The sequence below is a fragment of the Sinohyriopsis cumingii genome, chromosome 1, assembly GCF_028554795.1.
Source record: "Sinohyriopsis cumingii isolate HCF-2022 chromosome 1, ASM2855479v2, whole genome shotgun sequence".
Classification (NCBI taxonomy): Eukaryota; Metazoa; Mollusca; class Bivalvia; order Unionida; family Unionidae; genus Sinohyriopsis; species Sinohyriopsis cumingii.
In genome coordinates this window covers 22,538,708-22,555,555 of record NC_142961.1, presented here as the reverse complement: position 1 = coordinate 22,555,555, position 16,848 = coordinate 22,538,708, and the positions used below count along the sequence as shown (strand labels likewise).

At 33.9% G+C, this 16,848-nt stretch overlaps 1 protein-coding gene across 1 annotated transcript; it reads left to right on the top strand.

Moving 5' to 3' along the window:
* Window positions 1-30: 30 nt before the first annotated feature.
* On the top strand, window positions 31-13,059 carry LOC149806546 (cytochrome c oxidase assembly factor 7-like). The gene is made up of 3 exons (XM_089954291.1): window positions 31-222; window positions 5,544-5,684; window positions 12,534-13,059. Exons 1-3 carry the CDS (start codon window positions 99-101, stop codon window positions 12,965-12,967), a joined length of 699 nt encoding a protein of 232 aa, XP_089810417.1. The 5' UTR covers window positions 31-98; the 3' UTR covers window positions 12,968-13,059.
* The last annotated feature ends 3,789 nt before the right edge of the window (window positions 13,060-16,848 follow it).

The window sequence follows — 16,848 nt, the reverse complement described above, 5'->3', positions numbered from 1 at the left end:
ATTCTGGCGCGAACCGCCATCTACCGGGCGCCTTGCATTTCCGGTGGCGGTTAAACGCGTAAAGTCAAATAGAAGGAATATTGCATAATTTTGACATAATGTCTATTAACACAACACCTAGCATACCATACGACTTGAAAGATGAGGAACAAGTCAAAAAATATCTTGAAAATCTCTATGTGGAGTTTAATTATCAGTGTAACCAAGACAAGATGCCAGACGGTGAGCTGGTTGAGCAAAATTACAAGGGAGACTACTCCCATTCCATTCATTTTTGTGAGAAACGGTAGTGGTAGGATAAAATGATTTTCAAAACCACTAACACGGGATTCAAGTTATTTGTACTTGAGTAAGGAACTGATTTACATTATTCTCTCGCTAGTTTCAAAATGTTAAAAACATATAAATCGTACCTTTTTTGAAAGCTTATGTCTTGAGAAGTAAAAATCTGAAATCCTTTTCTAAAATGTATAAATGTTTCAGTTTTTTAAAAAAAAGGAATTTGTAAAGCTTGATCTCGGAAAAAAGGTGTCTGCAAAAATGTAGAGTCACCGGTTCATTGCGTAAAACTTAAAATTTGTTTGCATGAAAATTTCAAAGGAAAACATTGAACCTGTAAATGAAGTTAAAAACTCATTTAAAATAATAACTATTTATGAACATAAAAGATAAATAATTTTCTTATTTAAATACCTAAATGTATCAACTGGTTGCCTAGTAGTCACACAATGTAATATGTATCACATACTTTTGTTTTGGTGTTATGTCTTGCTGCCCAAATAACTCTGTTCCAATGTTGACTGACATCTGAATAATCACCTAGATATACAAGAATATCTCACATATTAAAGCTTTTCTCCAAATTAAAGTCATGTTGATTTAGGCAGACTTTACTTGCTCTGATGTCTTTTCTTGGAGTAAACTCAAAATCTCACACCAGCAAACAGACATGTTTTCAGGTTTGTTTACCTACATTTCAGGTGGTTGCAATGCTATGGAAGCCGGGAATACTGAAATTGGTTAAAAGGATGATAAATATCAAAAGCTCTCTATATACTTTCTTCAGCATTAGTATATATTTATTTGTTTTGTTAATGAAACATTCAACCTAATCCGATTTCAGCATTCCTGGCTTCCACCGCATTCCAACCAGCGGAACAGAACATGAAAATGCGTCCTTTTGCTAGTCAGATTTTTATTCCATGAGGATAATGACAGTGAAGAAAGTATAATCAGTTAGATATAAATTTGTGGAAGAGTTTATTTATTTAGTAAAATCCGACTTCAAAGAAATGTTTCTGCTGTTCACAAACTTCTCAAAAACTTTTGATATCTATGGTTTAAACATTTTCATTCAAAGCAATGATACTAATAACTTTTGTTCTCCTACACAAATCTAGCATTTGTTTGATGTACTGATTAGGTTGTTCCATGTCCTGAGCGTACCTATGCAAATTAGCACAATACACAGCAGTCTTCAAACACATCTTGCTAGCTATTGTCATCCAGTTAAGTAATGTATGAAATGGTGGTTTATACCTGACCTTTTTGCTTTTTAATTACTGCTGTTTGAACTGCCCAAAGGATAGTTTTATGTCAGCTCCAATCATGACTGTTTACTGTTTATATATATGCTGCATGTAACTGGCATATACTGATAGTGGTGGGGATTATTTCTGATTGTGAAGATTACTTCAAATTGTTTTCAGGAAAGACGACTATGTTAGGTGCTTTGGGAGTACAAAATTGTGTTTTTAGCATGACATGCCATGTTACAATTTGATTAAAATCAGATCTCCACTTCATGTAGAACAGTGGCGATCTGATTTTAATTAGATTGCACTGTGTTATGGCAGGTATGTCAACATCTTGAAAATACATTTCCACATTTCATCAAAGCGATCAAAGTTTTTTCTGACAAATTTGATTTATTTTTTTGGCAAGCCCAATGGGCACCTCTTTTAGAATACAGGATGGGCCTGCTCTGAAGTTAGAGAGGCCCCTGGCATTGGGTGATCAGATGTTTTTTAGCAGTGAAATAAGTTAGTAGATGCACATACTACTGTCAGTACTGGTACTTCATTTTTCTAATAAAATTCCTTTGTAATTTGCCAAAGAATATTGTTCTGAAAAGATTATATTATGAATGAATTGATTATTTGATAATTTTTTGGTCTTAATTGACATTTAAATAAATTATATCTTGTTTATCTGGTGTAATAAGTGCTAGTAGTAGGATAGAGTTTTCAATGAACATAATTTGGTGATAACTTAAGGAGGTTTAGATGGGAGTTATTGTGCACCATGGTTCACAGAAAAACCCTGCTGTATTTGAATCAAATTAAAACATGTTATACATTCAGACAAGTGTTTGAATTTACCTAAAATTATGTTCTTTCAAGTTCTGTTTAAGTTCTGTTACATGCCAAGGGAGTATGAATATGTTAAAATTTGCTCTTATTCAGATTCATTAAATGTATACAAAATTTGATTTTTAAAGTACTATTTTGATGTACTTATCCTTTGGTAGCCTCAGAGGTAATGATTGGTTGCCTCGTTCCAATGTTTGGTATTTTGTCTGACTTTGTTTTAGACATACGGGGTTTCCATAATTCTCCGATATGTAAATAATAACTGTAAAGTATCTGGTACTTAAAATATATGTTTATCTATTTGAATTTACTATTAAGAAATACTTATAAAACTCAGCTAGATAAACAGCTTAGTTTGCATTGTGGCAGATACAAATGGAGAAACTGTTAACATGGCTACTATCTCTCATTAAGGATGTACAAAAATAGGACTTAAAGTAACCCATTAGGCTTTTTTTGACCTATTTCCTTGTTACCATTTCAAAAACACATACAGAAAAGTTTTACTTTACTTTTTCAACTGCATGCTATTGCATCAATATGTGAGGCAGGGTTGGCTCTGGCTTTAAAAAAGGTGTTGCCAAAAACATTACCAACCTTAATATTTTGTTGCCAATTTTCAAAAAATGTTGCCATGATCAGTCAAATCATGCTAGAAAACACAACAAACATGTATATTTAAAAAAAGTTATACCCTCGTTTGATATATGCCCCATGGTCATGTGTCCCAAACATGTATATATAAAAAAATTGTAGTTCTCATTTGATATATACCCTATCGTAACGTTTCCCAAATTATGTATATATATAAAAATTATAGTCATTTGATATATACCCCATTGTCAATAAACATGTTTCCCGAAACAATTGACTCTGATATTTGTTATCCTAGTAGCACATGGCTGTATAGTTATTTATATGCTACATGTACATGTACTTAAATTGGCCTAGATTTTGGTTGGTCAGTAACAACTACCATGATGCCAAGGCTACCAAGGGTATGAGGCTGTTCAAAGGGAAATGAAGACGTGAACAAATTAAGAAGTTTAACAAACATGCTTGTGAAATGTTCCACCTTCATTTAACTTGATGGCCAGATATCTATTGTTTCAGAATATTGGAACTTTGATTTGAGATTTACGCCCCCATTGGTAGTGATCATAGCACAATAAATATGTTCCAATCAATTTAAAAATGAAAAAAAATGCTTTTATTTAAGTTTGTTACAGACTTCTTTTGATCAAAGGTCTTTGGCTTGCATTGATGAAGGTGCATATTTTATTGAAGGTGCCGCTAAAAGCTCTCTTTGAAGGACCAAACAAATGCTCCTTAGTTATTGCTGCGGCAGCATAAAATTGTTGAACATTTGCTGGGACAGGTTTGTTTTTCATTTGCTTAGTATATATAATGAATGACCATGATTCAAAGGTAATCCATTTTCTTTGAAGTTTTAATAAAACTATTTTTTCTGGTACCTTTTTCAACAAAAAAATATTTCCATTGTCTGGTCGATTGCAGTCATTCCTGTTCCCTCCATCAGAGGTGGTCGATGGTAGCTAGTCAGGTAGTAGTAATATTTTGGTTATATTATGGCATACAGTACAAAGGCCAGACATCAGCATCAGTGGATTATGATATAATAATGCTGTGTTAGGGTGGTTTGTCAATATGAACAAAGGATTTGTTTATGTAGCAGTAGATTCCAGTGCATTCTATATTCAAGCTGCAGCTTCCTGTCCTGGTGCCTTTGAATTTCTTCACTCCAAACCCAAGACTATATACCGTTTTCAGTAGCAAAAATTGATGTCACAAAAAAAATAGCCAGTATGTATATTTTGTCGCCAATCAGGGAAAAAAAATCATAATTTGCAACATTGCCAATTGCAATCCCAGACGAGATATTGGTCATGGTGAATAGAAACACCAAAATACACAAAAACCAAAATAAATGATTTTATAATAATACTTGTGATGTATTATGATTTGAATGTGTTTTAATTATGTTAAAAAGCAAAATCAAATATGAGTGATTTTTTTTATAGGAATTATATACAATTTTATATTTATAGAACAACTCATGTAACTGCTTCAGTGACCTAGTGGTTGGAGTGTCCGCCTCAGATATGGGAGGTCGCATGTTCAAACCCTGGTCGATTCATACCAGTGACTTATAAAAATGCTACTAACAGCTGCCTCACTAGGCATTCAGCATTAATTGGCTGGTATTAGGACTAGTCTGCCTGGTGTCAGGATAATGTGACTGGATGGGACATCATGCTACATGTCTGCAGCATGATACCCCAGTGCTAGACATCACTATAAACTGCTGCACTGCAGACATCATAGTGATATGACTGAAAAGTTGTTAAAGCTGCGTAAAAAGTCCGAATCTCTCACACACACACACACATAAACTGTAGGGTTTTCCTTTGAAATTTCAAAGTGCAACTTGCTGGAGCCTTGACACTTCACTTTCCTTAATATAAGTGTTCAAGTAGCTCAGTGAAACCTTTTTTAACATGAAAAAAGTGTATCTTTACTAATGCCATGACACTTAAGGTCTAAGGATGTCATTGACTAGCATGGATTTTTTTACCAAAATACCTCAGATGTTATAGGTTACCATTGTGAATTCAACCACTGTATGTGAATTAGAAACATGGTTATGTCAAACAGGGGAATGCTCAAACCAAGTGATTTTCAGAACTTATATTTTAGTCACCACTAAAGTATATATCCATGATTGTGTTGATGTGTCATTAAATCCCTTACATACATATTTATATAAAGATTTGTATTTCACATTTTATGTGTGGAAAATGATATATAAACCCTAATGCCAGAATCATTACAAGCATGCTGTCAAACATCATAAACAAATCAAGTAGACATCATTTGTTATCAATCAATTTAAAGTTAAGGTTTTAAAACAAAAGTATGGACAGATGGACACAGGTGATTTTGTGATTACTTTATTGTTACAGCTGATCTGGTCTACGTGACAATAGCAAATGAAACAAGTTATTTTATTAACATTTCTTTGCAATAAAATCTTTCTCCAAAAAATGAAAATGTGATTAAAAGGTTTGGCAGAGCTGTTCTACATTAAAGGATGATTTGTTTGACTCACTTTGTTTCTTTGTGTTTTTATAAACATTACTTTTTCTTCAGGTTGCCATAGGTTGGGAGACTTAATAGAGTTGGTAAAGAAGGACTTCACCAAAGCAGGAATGGTGTACAAAATGAACTGTGATGAACACAAGTATGGACATAGCTGCTACAAATATGCCCAGTATAATCTAGCTGGAAGGGGTGAGTTGTTCTCTTTGTGATGAAGATGTTATCCTGTCCATCTATAGTGTCATTATCTACTTTTAGATTAAATTGGCTACGGTTTTGTTGACATTTGTGATCGTTATCAGACTTTGCACAAGGGATGAAATGATAACACCTATGGCATGTGTCAGTATGTATCAGGATATACAATTGGCAATGTGATACATATTGATAGCGGGTCCCGAGTGGTCTAAAGCACTCTCCGTCACGGATCACTGCCATCTCACCTCTGTCTGTGTGGGTTCGAGTCTCGGGCTTGGCCAATGTGGATATGTGAGAAAGCTTGCCAGTAGCTTCTCATGGGTCAGTGGTTCTTTCCGGGGTTTTCCCGGGTTCTTCTTCCACCATTAATACTGGCCACCATGTATAGCCTATCTTGTGCTGAAAAATGGTGTTAAACCCTATAACAGCAACAACAACAACATATTGATAATGTTAAATAATGCATAGGTAAATGACAAACAATTATTCCTGACTGTTGAAGATTAAATATGTTCAGAGTAACTTTCATAAGGTAAGTATAGTTTTGTATCAGTTCTCTCCCTTTAGAATTAATGGTGTATTGACAGCGAAGTTATCAAAGCATCAGTATACTGGTAATCTATTTTTACCTTTACTTTGTACTAGGGTTGAAACAATTCATCAATATATTGTTGCATCGAAACTTTTGTTGTAACGATACACATATTGTTATTTTAGTCTTCAGCAGTCATGAATAATTATTATTAGTTTGGTTGTTATTATGTAAAATTGTAATTCATCTGAAACAGCATTTGCAGTCACAGGCAATCATTTTTATTAGTGTGTGTGTGATTTGGATTTTTAACGTAGCTTTAACAATTTTTCAGTCATATTGCTACGATGTCTGCAGTGTGACAGTTTATAGTGATATCTAGCACAGAGGCATCATGCCGCAGACATGTAGCATAATGTCCCACCCAGTCACATTATCCTGACACCAGGCCAACCAGTCCTAACACTAACCTCATAATGTTGAGCGCCAAGCGAGGCAGCTGTTAGTACTAATTTTGTAAGTCTTTGGTATGACTCGGCCAGGGACCGAACTCGTGACTTCCCACATCCGAGGCAGGTGCATTAACCACTAGGCCACCAGAGCTGTCCTTTTTTATTAGTCAAAATGAAATCATTGAGAATACTCACTCGTCATCTATAAATTAACACAAAATGGCATGATTCATAATCTGTCACCCCTCATTCCATGTTAATTATATGAACCGAGCAGCATTTTCAGCATATACTTTATATTCTAAACATGTTCCACATGTATAATGAAGTACTTTACTCATAATTTGAAGGCTACACTAAATATGTGTCACACAGTGAAATGCGTTAAATAGAATTCTCATTGGGGGTTATTGTTTGGTTCCATGGCAGGTTAAACAATAACCACCAATCAGAAATTAATGGGGCTTATTCCCTGCATGACAAACAGGAAGCATTGGTGAAGCAACAGAGAGACTTCATGCAAAGGTCATTAATTGATATGTAAAGTACTTAAAAAGAAATGCTGTCAGGGTGTGCATTTGTGTGAATCGTGCAGAATTTGTACTAGTTTGTGCACTTGCGGAACAGTGATGTGCAAGAACTCCCTGCTAATTTGTTGAAAGTCCCACATATGAAAATTTGCTTGGCAAAGTATACAGTGTTTGTTTAACTGTTCTTGTTGTGATATCGTGATATGTTTTTTGGATAGGCAACTGTTTATACATCTGGGTTCATTAAACATCATATGAATGGTTGTTAAACTAAATTTGATTGGCACAACATGCCCAGGAATAAGCATTATGGTGTAGTTTGAACCTTTCATGATGCAAGTTTTATAAATGTGTGTTTAAAATATGGGCTACCTAGAAAACCCAAAATGAATGGTCATTATGATTTCATTCTGGAAATGCTGGTATTTGATAGTGATGATGACAATAATTTTGAAAGTTATGAAGTATATAGATTATTAGAGCAGGGAAAAGTGTTAATGAAGATACCAGTGAGTATTTTGAGCCCAGAAATGGTTATAAATACGAGTCAGATGTACATATTGTACAAAATTAGAAATTGAGGATCCATCTACCTGTCAGCTGTATTTTGAAATTAAATGTAGAATTGGCAGAATACTGAGTCAAATTAAATACAGAAAAATAAAAAGTATGATGCAACTTTCATATGTTTTAAATCAATCAGTTTAGCACTGCAGATCATATTTTACACAACCATATATCCATATCAGGATTAAAATAAACTGAATAAATATTGGTTTAAAAAAATGAAATTTACAAAGTAAATATATTTATTTCAATAGCTATGTCTGCACAAGCAGACTATGGAATTAATGGACTAAAAACCATGTACAGCATTATGGAACAGATAAATCTGGCATAGTAGTCAGTCATTTCTGATTCAGCGAAGTAAGTTTATGTTAGTGAAAAATCCTATTTTGGAGCAGATGTATCCAAAAGATAATATCTATGAGTCATGGAAAATTGTACAGAACAGTCATAAAGGTGAGTTTTCCTGACATTCAGTCTAACAAAGCTAGCTATGTATATACCCCTTCAGAATGAAGTACAGAACAATATTCATATACAGATAAGGAACAGAGCATGCTCAGAAATAATTAACATATTAATGCTTATAAAACTAGAGGTGACATCTTTTAGAGATGTTGATTTCAGTAGAGCTCTAAGAACATGGAGAAAGAAGAAAGAGAGACAGATATTGAAGTGTTAGATTATTATTAAACAATGGCCATTTCTTTCTCTTGCTCCTTTGTTTCCACATCCCATTTTTTTCTTTGATAAAGGTGAAGGTCTCCCTTAAGATAAAATCCTGGCATCTGCTCTGCTTAAATTATACATGGCAAACAAATTTGGAATTTCTCTTTTTATGCAGAGATATTTAACCAGTCAGTGAAGGTGCCAATGGAAGAAATAAAATGAGCACAGAATCAGCAGTGGGGCAGATTTCAAAGAGTTCAATTTTATCCCCTTGTGTTAGCGTAAAAAAATAATTATAGAATAGGGCTGAGTGTTGTCAGTAGTTTTACTTCTTTACTACAAGTACCTGCAGCCACAGTAGTCTTTTGCATCAGCAGGAAATGCGAGATAGATTTTGTTGATATTCATCCTCATTCCCATGCCCAGATTTGTTCTAGATGACATGTTCTTTGCATGATGAAATATTATTATTTAATCTGTTTTGAAGATAACATCGTAATGTCTTCCAAGTTTAAGCAAGATGTGAAATCGGTAATAAGGTGTTTTCAGAGCATTCGTGCTGTGTACAACAAAGGGCCTGGTGGCTAAAGCGAGTTAAATGAAGCCATCATTTAATGGCCTAAAACACTGAATAAAAGCTCACTGACAACCAACTAGTAGTCTATTTGAAAGTATATTAATTATCTTCTCATCGATGAGAATTACATATAACTATATGATAACTATACATCTGTCTGTAATCTGCATAATGGAAATAAAACCAGAATATCAACATACATAAGAGGACACACCTACCTTCATAAGATGGAAAGACCATCAAGTTAATATGTAAATCAATATGTGTAATATCGCAGGCTGTGTATCGTGAATCGCATCGATACGAGGCACTGGTGTATCGGTTCACCCCTACTCTGTACATAGGTCTGTTTATACCACTGCAATATTTTTCTGCTGTTTTGCATAGGGGACAGCCTAATAAAATCAGCAGAATGTTGGACTGGTCATTAGTCTTTCATACATAAATATTTGCTCAGATTTGTAAAAGTGAAGCAAGGTTTGATCACTCTAGAAATATGTTTAATCAACAGTATTCTTTACACATTAATTATACAACAAATTCCAACAGTGAATACTGTTATATTATTGACTATGTATTTTACAATCACAGTATGTCAGGAATGCCTGGCCATAAAGGAAACTCCAGCTGTATAAAAGAACATGAGGAAAACATTTTATTTTGTTCACAATCAAATGCTATTTTTTCTTTCGTTCTTTAAAAACAAAGTAATATTATAACAGCATCTATTTTTAGATCACATGCCTGTGATTCCAAGTTAGTATGTGGCACAGTACTTCGATCATCATGCATCATCCATTCACAAGTGTCATCCATTTACAACTGCTGTTTTTATAACTTATTCTCAAACACTGCTCAGCAGAATTCGACCAAATTTGACTGAAAGCATCCAACCATGAAGCTTTTTCAAATTTGACTGAAAGCATCCTACCATGAAGCTTTTTCAAATTTGACTGAAAGCATCCTACCATGATGCTTTTTCAAATTTGCTTAAGATGTTAACAGTTATCAATCAAATATGTCCACCAATACTAAAACTAGAAAAACCTATAAATAACTTCTGAAAAACTGCTCAGCAGAATTTGACCAAATTTGAAAGAAAGCATGAGAGCATCGGACTCTTTCAGATATCTTCAAATGATGCTGAGTTGCCATACAAAATGCCTGTCATTACTAAAAAATAAAAAAGCTATAAATGACTTTTCAAAAACTGCTAAACAGAATTTGAACATGTTTGAAAGGAAACTCATATGAGTTATTTCTGATTTCTTCAAATGATGCCTATCCAGGGTCAGATATTGGCCTTTGTTAATAAGAATACAGAACATCAGGTGTACTCATTGGCCTTTGTTAATAAGAATACAGAACATCAGGTGTACTCTATTTTCCCATGTATTTAAGACCACCACATATTTTCCTTTATTTTTTCAGACATTCCTCTATTTTCTTTTCTTTTCGAAGACTTGGGTAAACAGGAAATATGAAACTGTGTAACAAGCATTAAAGATGAGCATATTGTACATTTCCATGTTTGTTTTCAAATGTTAATAATACTGTTGCAAAATGTGTTGTAAGTGCCTTACCCAATAACACACCTAGGCAGCCAACCTAGTTTGTACTGGGTATACAACCCATGGATTACAAGTGTGATGCTCATCCGAACTGAGCTACTGTGACTCAATAATAAAAATGTACATATTTGAAATTTTCTACATTTGACGACAACGTCCAAAAAGTAAATCTGGACTTAGCAAAAGTGGGGAGCAATAACTTTGGACAGTGGAGATAGATCTGAAGATGACCGAGCACATTGTCACACAAGATTTATGTGGTAAAAGTTTAAAAAATTAATAAATGGAACAATTCAGTTTCGAGTTAAAGATAATGCAAAGAAAAAAATATAAAAATTGAGAAACATTACATTTTTATCGTTATAAAAGTTATTTGACAATGATTTGATCCATTTACAATTTAAATTTTTTGTAGTTGATTCTGGAACTTAATTTAGTGTTCACTAAATAAAATTGAATGACCTATCTGCACATTTTCCCCATTATTTTGAATTTCCTTTCACTGCAATTACAGAAATGTTGACAATAGTTTCATTGTATTAACATTGTAGCTCAAAAACTAAATCTCTTATTGTTTGTTTCAGATGTAAATAAATATAGATTTAAAATTTTAAAAAACTTGTACCTCTGGTATAGTAATAATGTTAAAATAAAGTACCACAAAAATAGCAGGGGACCAGGCTACTGCTGCTAATAATAATACTAACCCATTGTAACATCCAACAACATAAACTGATGTATTCACATAAACAATGTCAGTAGACATTGTGTTTAAAACTGTAGAGCTCTGATAAAAACTTGCCCAATATTACTGTCCACATATTGAAATATTTGCAAGCATTGTGAATATTATAACCTTTCCACAGTTTAGGGCCTCAACCTTTCCACAGTTTAGGGCCTCCATTGCTTCAGATAGAGATACGCTGCTTCAGCATTTTTAAATGGAGTGTTGTGTTCATCCTATGGCAGTGATTTTTACATGAATATACAAAACAATGGCACAATGTGCACAGATGTATTAATGTGAAATGTAATGTCAGTGAGCTATACCAATTAAAACGCAAAGAAACTCTTTTGAAAATGGGTCAAAGATGTTATAGGATCTGACCAAATTTAATGCTGTTGTCTGAAACAGGGTTGTGACCAGAGATCCTTTAAACTGAATGGCTCTTGCCAGACATTTTTTCCAGAAAATTATCTGGCAGCTATGTATTATAAAAATTCAATATAAAAACATTAAAGTGAGATATAACTAGTTTGGTAAAACATTTATATGCTAATTAGTTAATGTACCAGAAAATGTTTTTATTTATGGTTCTGGATTAGCAGCTGCTTTAGGGTTATTATTATCTTTCCAAGATTAACTGGATTCCTCTCAAACTATTTTTTTTTAAATCATTTTTTTTTCTTCAGAAAATTTTATTACAGAATTTCACCTAACAATAGTATATTATTCCACTCTGTTCATTTTAACAAATTAGTTATTAACTGAAAACACACTGAGGGCTGTTGTATTTAAACATACATGGTACCCAGGAAGGGCACATTTAAAAAAAAACAACAACTAGCCATTAGACTATTGAAATTATTAAAACTATTTGTCTGTCAGGACATACACAAGCCTCAGGTTAGCAGACTACTGCCAATTTTGACCTCATTAGTTATATCATGTATCAAGAAAGTTTAAGACAGTAAGTTTAAGACCAACAGTCATAACAGTAAGAACTGGTTATTTAAAAAAAATTATGAACTGATTTAATCTTTTTTGGGTAGGGAAAATGAAACTAATACTTTATTCTGTTAAAACTTAGGAGCACACATATAAATATTTTTCTCTTAGTCTGAAATCCTGTAAATAAAAAGAAACAGATTCTTGAGCATGCATTTTAAAATAAAAATTGTATTTTTTGTTGAAATATGTTAAATTTTTACAAATAAATTTCAGGTCGGGAGAAAAATCTTGAGGAGGGATTGAAGTACCATTCTATTGGTTGTGAATTGGGTTTTACTGGAGCCTGTCATGTTGGAGGATTGTTACATATAGAAAGTATAGTTTCTAACAAATCAGATCCAATTAAAGGTGCCGATTTCTTAGCGAGAGCTTGTGAGAACAAGTATGGTGATAGTTGTGCTCGACTAGGAGAGTCTTACTTGACAGGGAAGAAACAATTTCCACAAGACAAGACAAAGGCATTTGAGTATATAAAAAAAGCTTGTGAACTTGAAAACTTCCAAGGATGTGCAAATTTGTCTGTAATGTATAAAAAAGGAGATGGTGTGATGCAGAACTGTGAGATGGCAGAGATGTACAAGCAAAAAGCACAGAAGATATATGATTCAGTGACAAATCCAAAAACTAAATTACGATTTGGTGAATGACAATACTTGTGGTTTGTTTTCTAGTTCTGGAAGCGTTTATATTTTCAAGTAATTGATCATAAATTTGAATAAATAATGTTTGATTTTTGTCATCACTTGTAATTATCAGTTTTCTCTCTCTCCTTTTCATTTGTTTTAATGCATGGCTGTTAGAGCCCACAAAAGTTTGTGGAGATATTTTTTCCATTGTTATTAGCTCTTCTGGTCCTATGCCAGAAGACTGTTCATTCATCTGTTAGAAAAAGTTAATTATAACTACTCCTTAACTACCTGGAGGATTTCCACGAAACTTTACATGTAAATTCATTGCGTGGCATAGTTAGCCCTAAATGAAAATAGTACTGATATGGCCACCACAGTGACCATCTTGAAAATCTTGTTATCACTACTGCTCCTTAATAGACGGCGATATCAACATGGGATTTTCAGAGAGTTCTTACAATGTCTAGTTGGTCTTCAATGAAAATGAGGTCAGTCTGATGGCCAATACGGCCACTGTGGTGGCCATCTTGAAAATCTTGTTATAGTATAGCTACTTTTGAATGGATGATCATATCAACACAAAGTTTTCACTCAAAGACTTCTCACGATGTCTACTTGGTCCTGAATGAAAATGGTGCAGATCAGATGTCCAACATGACCTCCACAACGGCCATCTTGATCTTGTTATTTCTATTTCTCTTGAATGTAAAGTCATATTTATATGAGGTTTCGCTAGAAGACTTCTTAAGATGTCTAGTTGGTCATAAATGAAAATGGTGCCAATCTGATGTACATATAGCTGATACTTGTTGTTGCTACTGCTTCTAAATGGATGGTCATATCAAGAAGATTGCTTATGGTGTCCTGTTGTTATTAAATGAAAATGGTGCCCAATATTGCTACCACAGTGATCATCTTGAAAACCTTATTGGTTATCCTTCTGAATGAAAAGTAAAGCTGTCAAAGTTTTTGGAAACCTGAAAATCCTAATGATTGGTTAACCAGGTACCCAATCAAAGGGAAATTGTATTAAATATGAACCTGAACTGCTTTGTTGTTGGTTCATATGTGTCAACTCCCAGAGAGTTACAAGCATAATTATTACTAATTCAAGTGGCAAAAAAACATAATCTGAGCATAAAAATAGCAATCTATGTATTGATGTATTGGCAGCCTGCATTAGGAAGTGGACCATTTTCAATAAAGCTTATTTTCTATCAACCGTATCTTCGTTGTAGATGATGATCAAAAATAAAATTTGTGCTGGAATAAAGTGTGCTAGTTCTTTTTAGCTGTGTGTTTGGTTTGTTGATGAAAATAAGAGAATGAACAGTAATTTGCATCTAAAAGAGGCAGTTTTACTGTTGGGTATGCTTTGATTAGCTGAACATCTCACAGTGAAAGCAGCTAAAATTTTAACCAGCCACAAGCCACTGGGACAAAACAAAAAATAGCCCAGAACTCCAGAACTGTAGTGCAGAAAATGACCTTTATTTTCACATAAATGTTTGAATTAAATTTTCTTGGTAAGCCTTCAAAAATAGGTTCATTTTTTTCAGCAAAATATGTGAATATAAATTAATTTTTCCAGCAAAATATGTATATGATACCTATATGCAGAGGAAAGCTCAATTGTGACTGAATTTAATTATATGCATGCTTCTTTGTTTGATTAATGGCAACTAATCACAAGCCGGGAAACCACAAGGTCATAGTCATATGTATCAAATCACTTACTCCAAGGAAATTGCAGATGTAATGGCTGACTGAACATGGAAATGTAATCCAGATTTTGGTCCTTTGTATGATAAATTGCAAAGCACATTGATAAGTATTGTATCCTTCTAAACTTTTATGAATATTTATATGCCTTTCTTTTTTTAATCATTTTTTGGATTTAAATAAGTTATTCTTCAGTGAAGTCTGTGTGTATACTGCGACATTAAGTTCACAACCACGTATTAGCATATCTTGCATCCTGAGAGTGATTGCCTATATTGGTTTGATGAATTCATAAAATTGTAATCATTCTGTGTGTAACTATTGTGTATAGTGGTTGTTCTTGTGTTCATTTAATTATGGTTTTTGGATATCATTAAACTGGAAGTTGGTTTCTCTCTTACAAAGAATTGCTACATTCTATTCTATTTACTTCTTTAAATACATTACCCAATCATAATACCTTAGGAGAACTACTACTACTACCTTGCAAATCCAGTCCTCCCAGAGTCTACTTTTAGCTAAAGGGAGCTAAAAGTTAGTCTGCCAACCTAGATGGCAGTCTGGCAGAGTGATCTTCCCTCAGGTATAAGGATTAGCGGCAAAAACCAAGAACCTGTTGGTTACTACTTCCATCTGTGCCAAGGAACACACTTTTTTTGTCACAAGAGGCCTCGCAAAAGTCAGAACCTATGTAGAAGATAATACCATTACAAGTTGGAGTTTTCCACTTCTGTTTCCAACTTTTTCTCTTCCTATGCCAGCAAAGTTTTGCCTTTACAATTTGCGAACACTTTGTCACTGTCACACATTTGGTACTTGGGAAGCCTAAGTGACCTCTCATTTAGTTTGGGCTATAACTATAATTATTTTATGTACATGCAAGCCCCTAGCACTTAAACTTTAAAAAAATATTTTAAAATCCTTGTATGTGTGTAATGCTATTATGAACAGGTACATATCAGTGAGTTTCTATTCCAAGGCATTCGTAGTGTCCAGGTGCCATCTTAAGTGTTTTTACTTATATAGGTGGTCTATGGGCCTTTTTCCTTACAGGTAATTGCCTCATAATGGCTATTGTCTGTCACACCTGCTTTGTATGCATTTATAGCAGTTCCTGATTTCCCCTTTTATGATAAGATTTGTTTGTGTAACATAGACACTTGTGTACATTTCTGTATTGCTTCCGTTCTGGTCAGACAAATACAGGTAAGCCTTCTATGCACAGTTTACTTAGTCGTGTCTTGTTCACTCAGGTTTCTATAGATGACACTTAAGTCGTGTTTATTGGCATAAGCATTCTGTCATATTTAAAGAGCACGGTAGCCTATGCGACTTAACAGATAGGTTCAGGCTACAATATTTATATATAAGCATGTCTTTATGCCCTTAAGAAATTCCTTATATATGTATAATTCTGTCATATCTGGTACAAACAGGTGAGTTCCCTTTGCCACAGCATTCTTAGCCATGAAATGCCATTCTCTAATGATTCTACATGTACATGCCATCCTTGACCTTCCTAAAAATTAATGCTGTAATTGAAATCATCTGCTATCACTATTTTCCAGGTAACCATCATTTAGTGTAGCTCTGCGCCCACTCTATTCAAACAACATTGTGATCAGCCTAAGCCATATACTAGGGATCACGAAGGACAAAAACAATATTATGGGCTCAATCACTAACAGTCCAAAATGGAGTATATTGAACCCAACTTTTGCAGACATGTACAGAGACCAGTCTAACCCACATACTGCCTTCTGACATTCATGATGCCAAGATTATTCCTCAGTTTTCAGCAGATTTTAAGAGACTTACTCAGCGACTATCTCAAAGTCACAGTTTCTAATTCAGGGTAACCTATGAGTTTAGTGAGCAGCAGACCTAGTCACTCTTCACCAACTACCTAAGCCTCAGTCATGCAACCAAGATGTTGCTTGTTCTAAAGTGATGTCATCACCTCTAGGCTGACTGATGTCATGGAAAAGTTCAGCCTTTTGAACCTCCATTAAGGACGTTATCCACCTTTGGTATTATGTATAGATATATCTGAACATTTTTTTGTATTGAAAAAAAGGCAAAACAGAAAAGTTAAAACATTTTTAGTCTTAAGTTATAAGACCTGAAAATTTGTAGAAAATAACTTTAAATTTTTTAATGTAATACATCTTAAATTT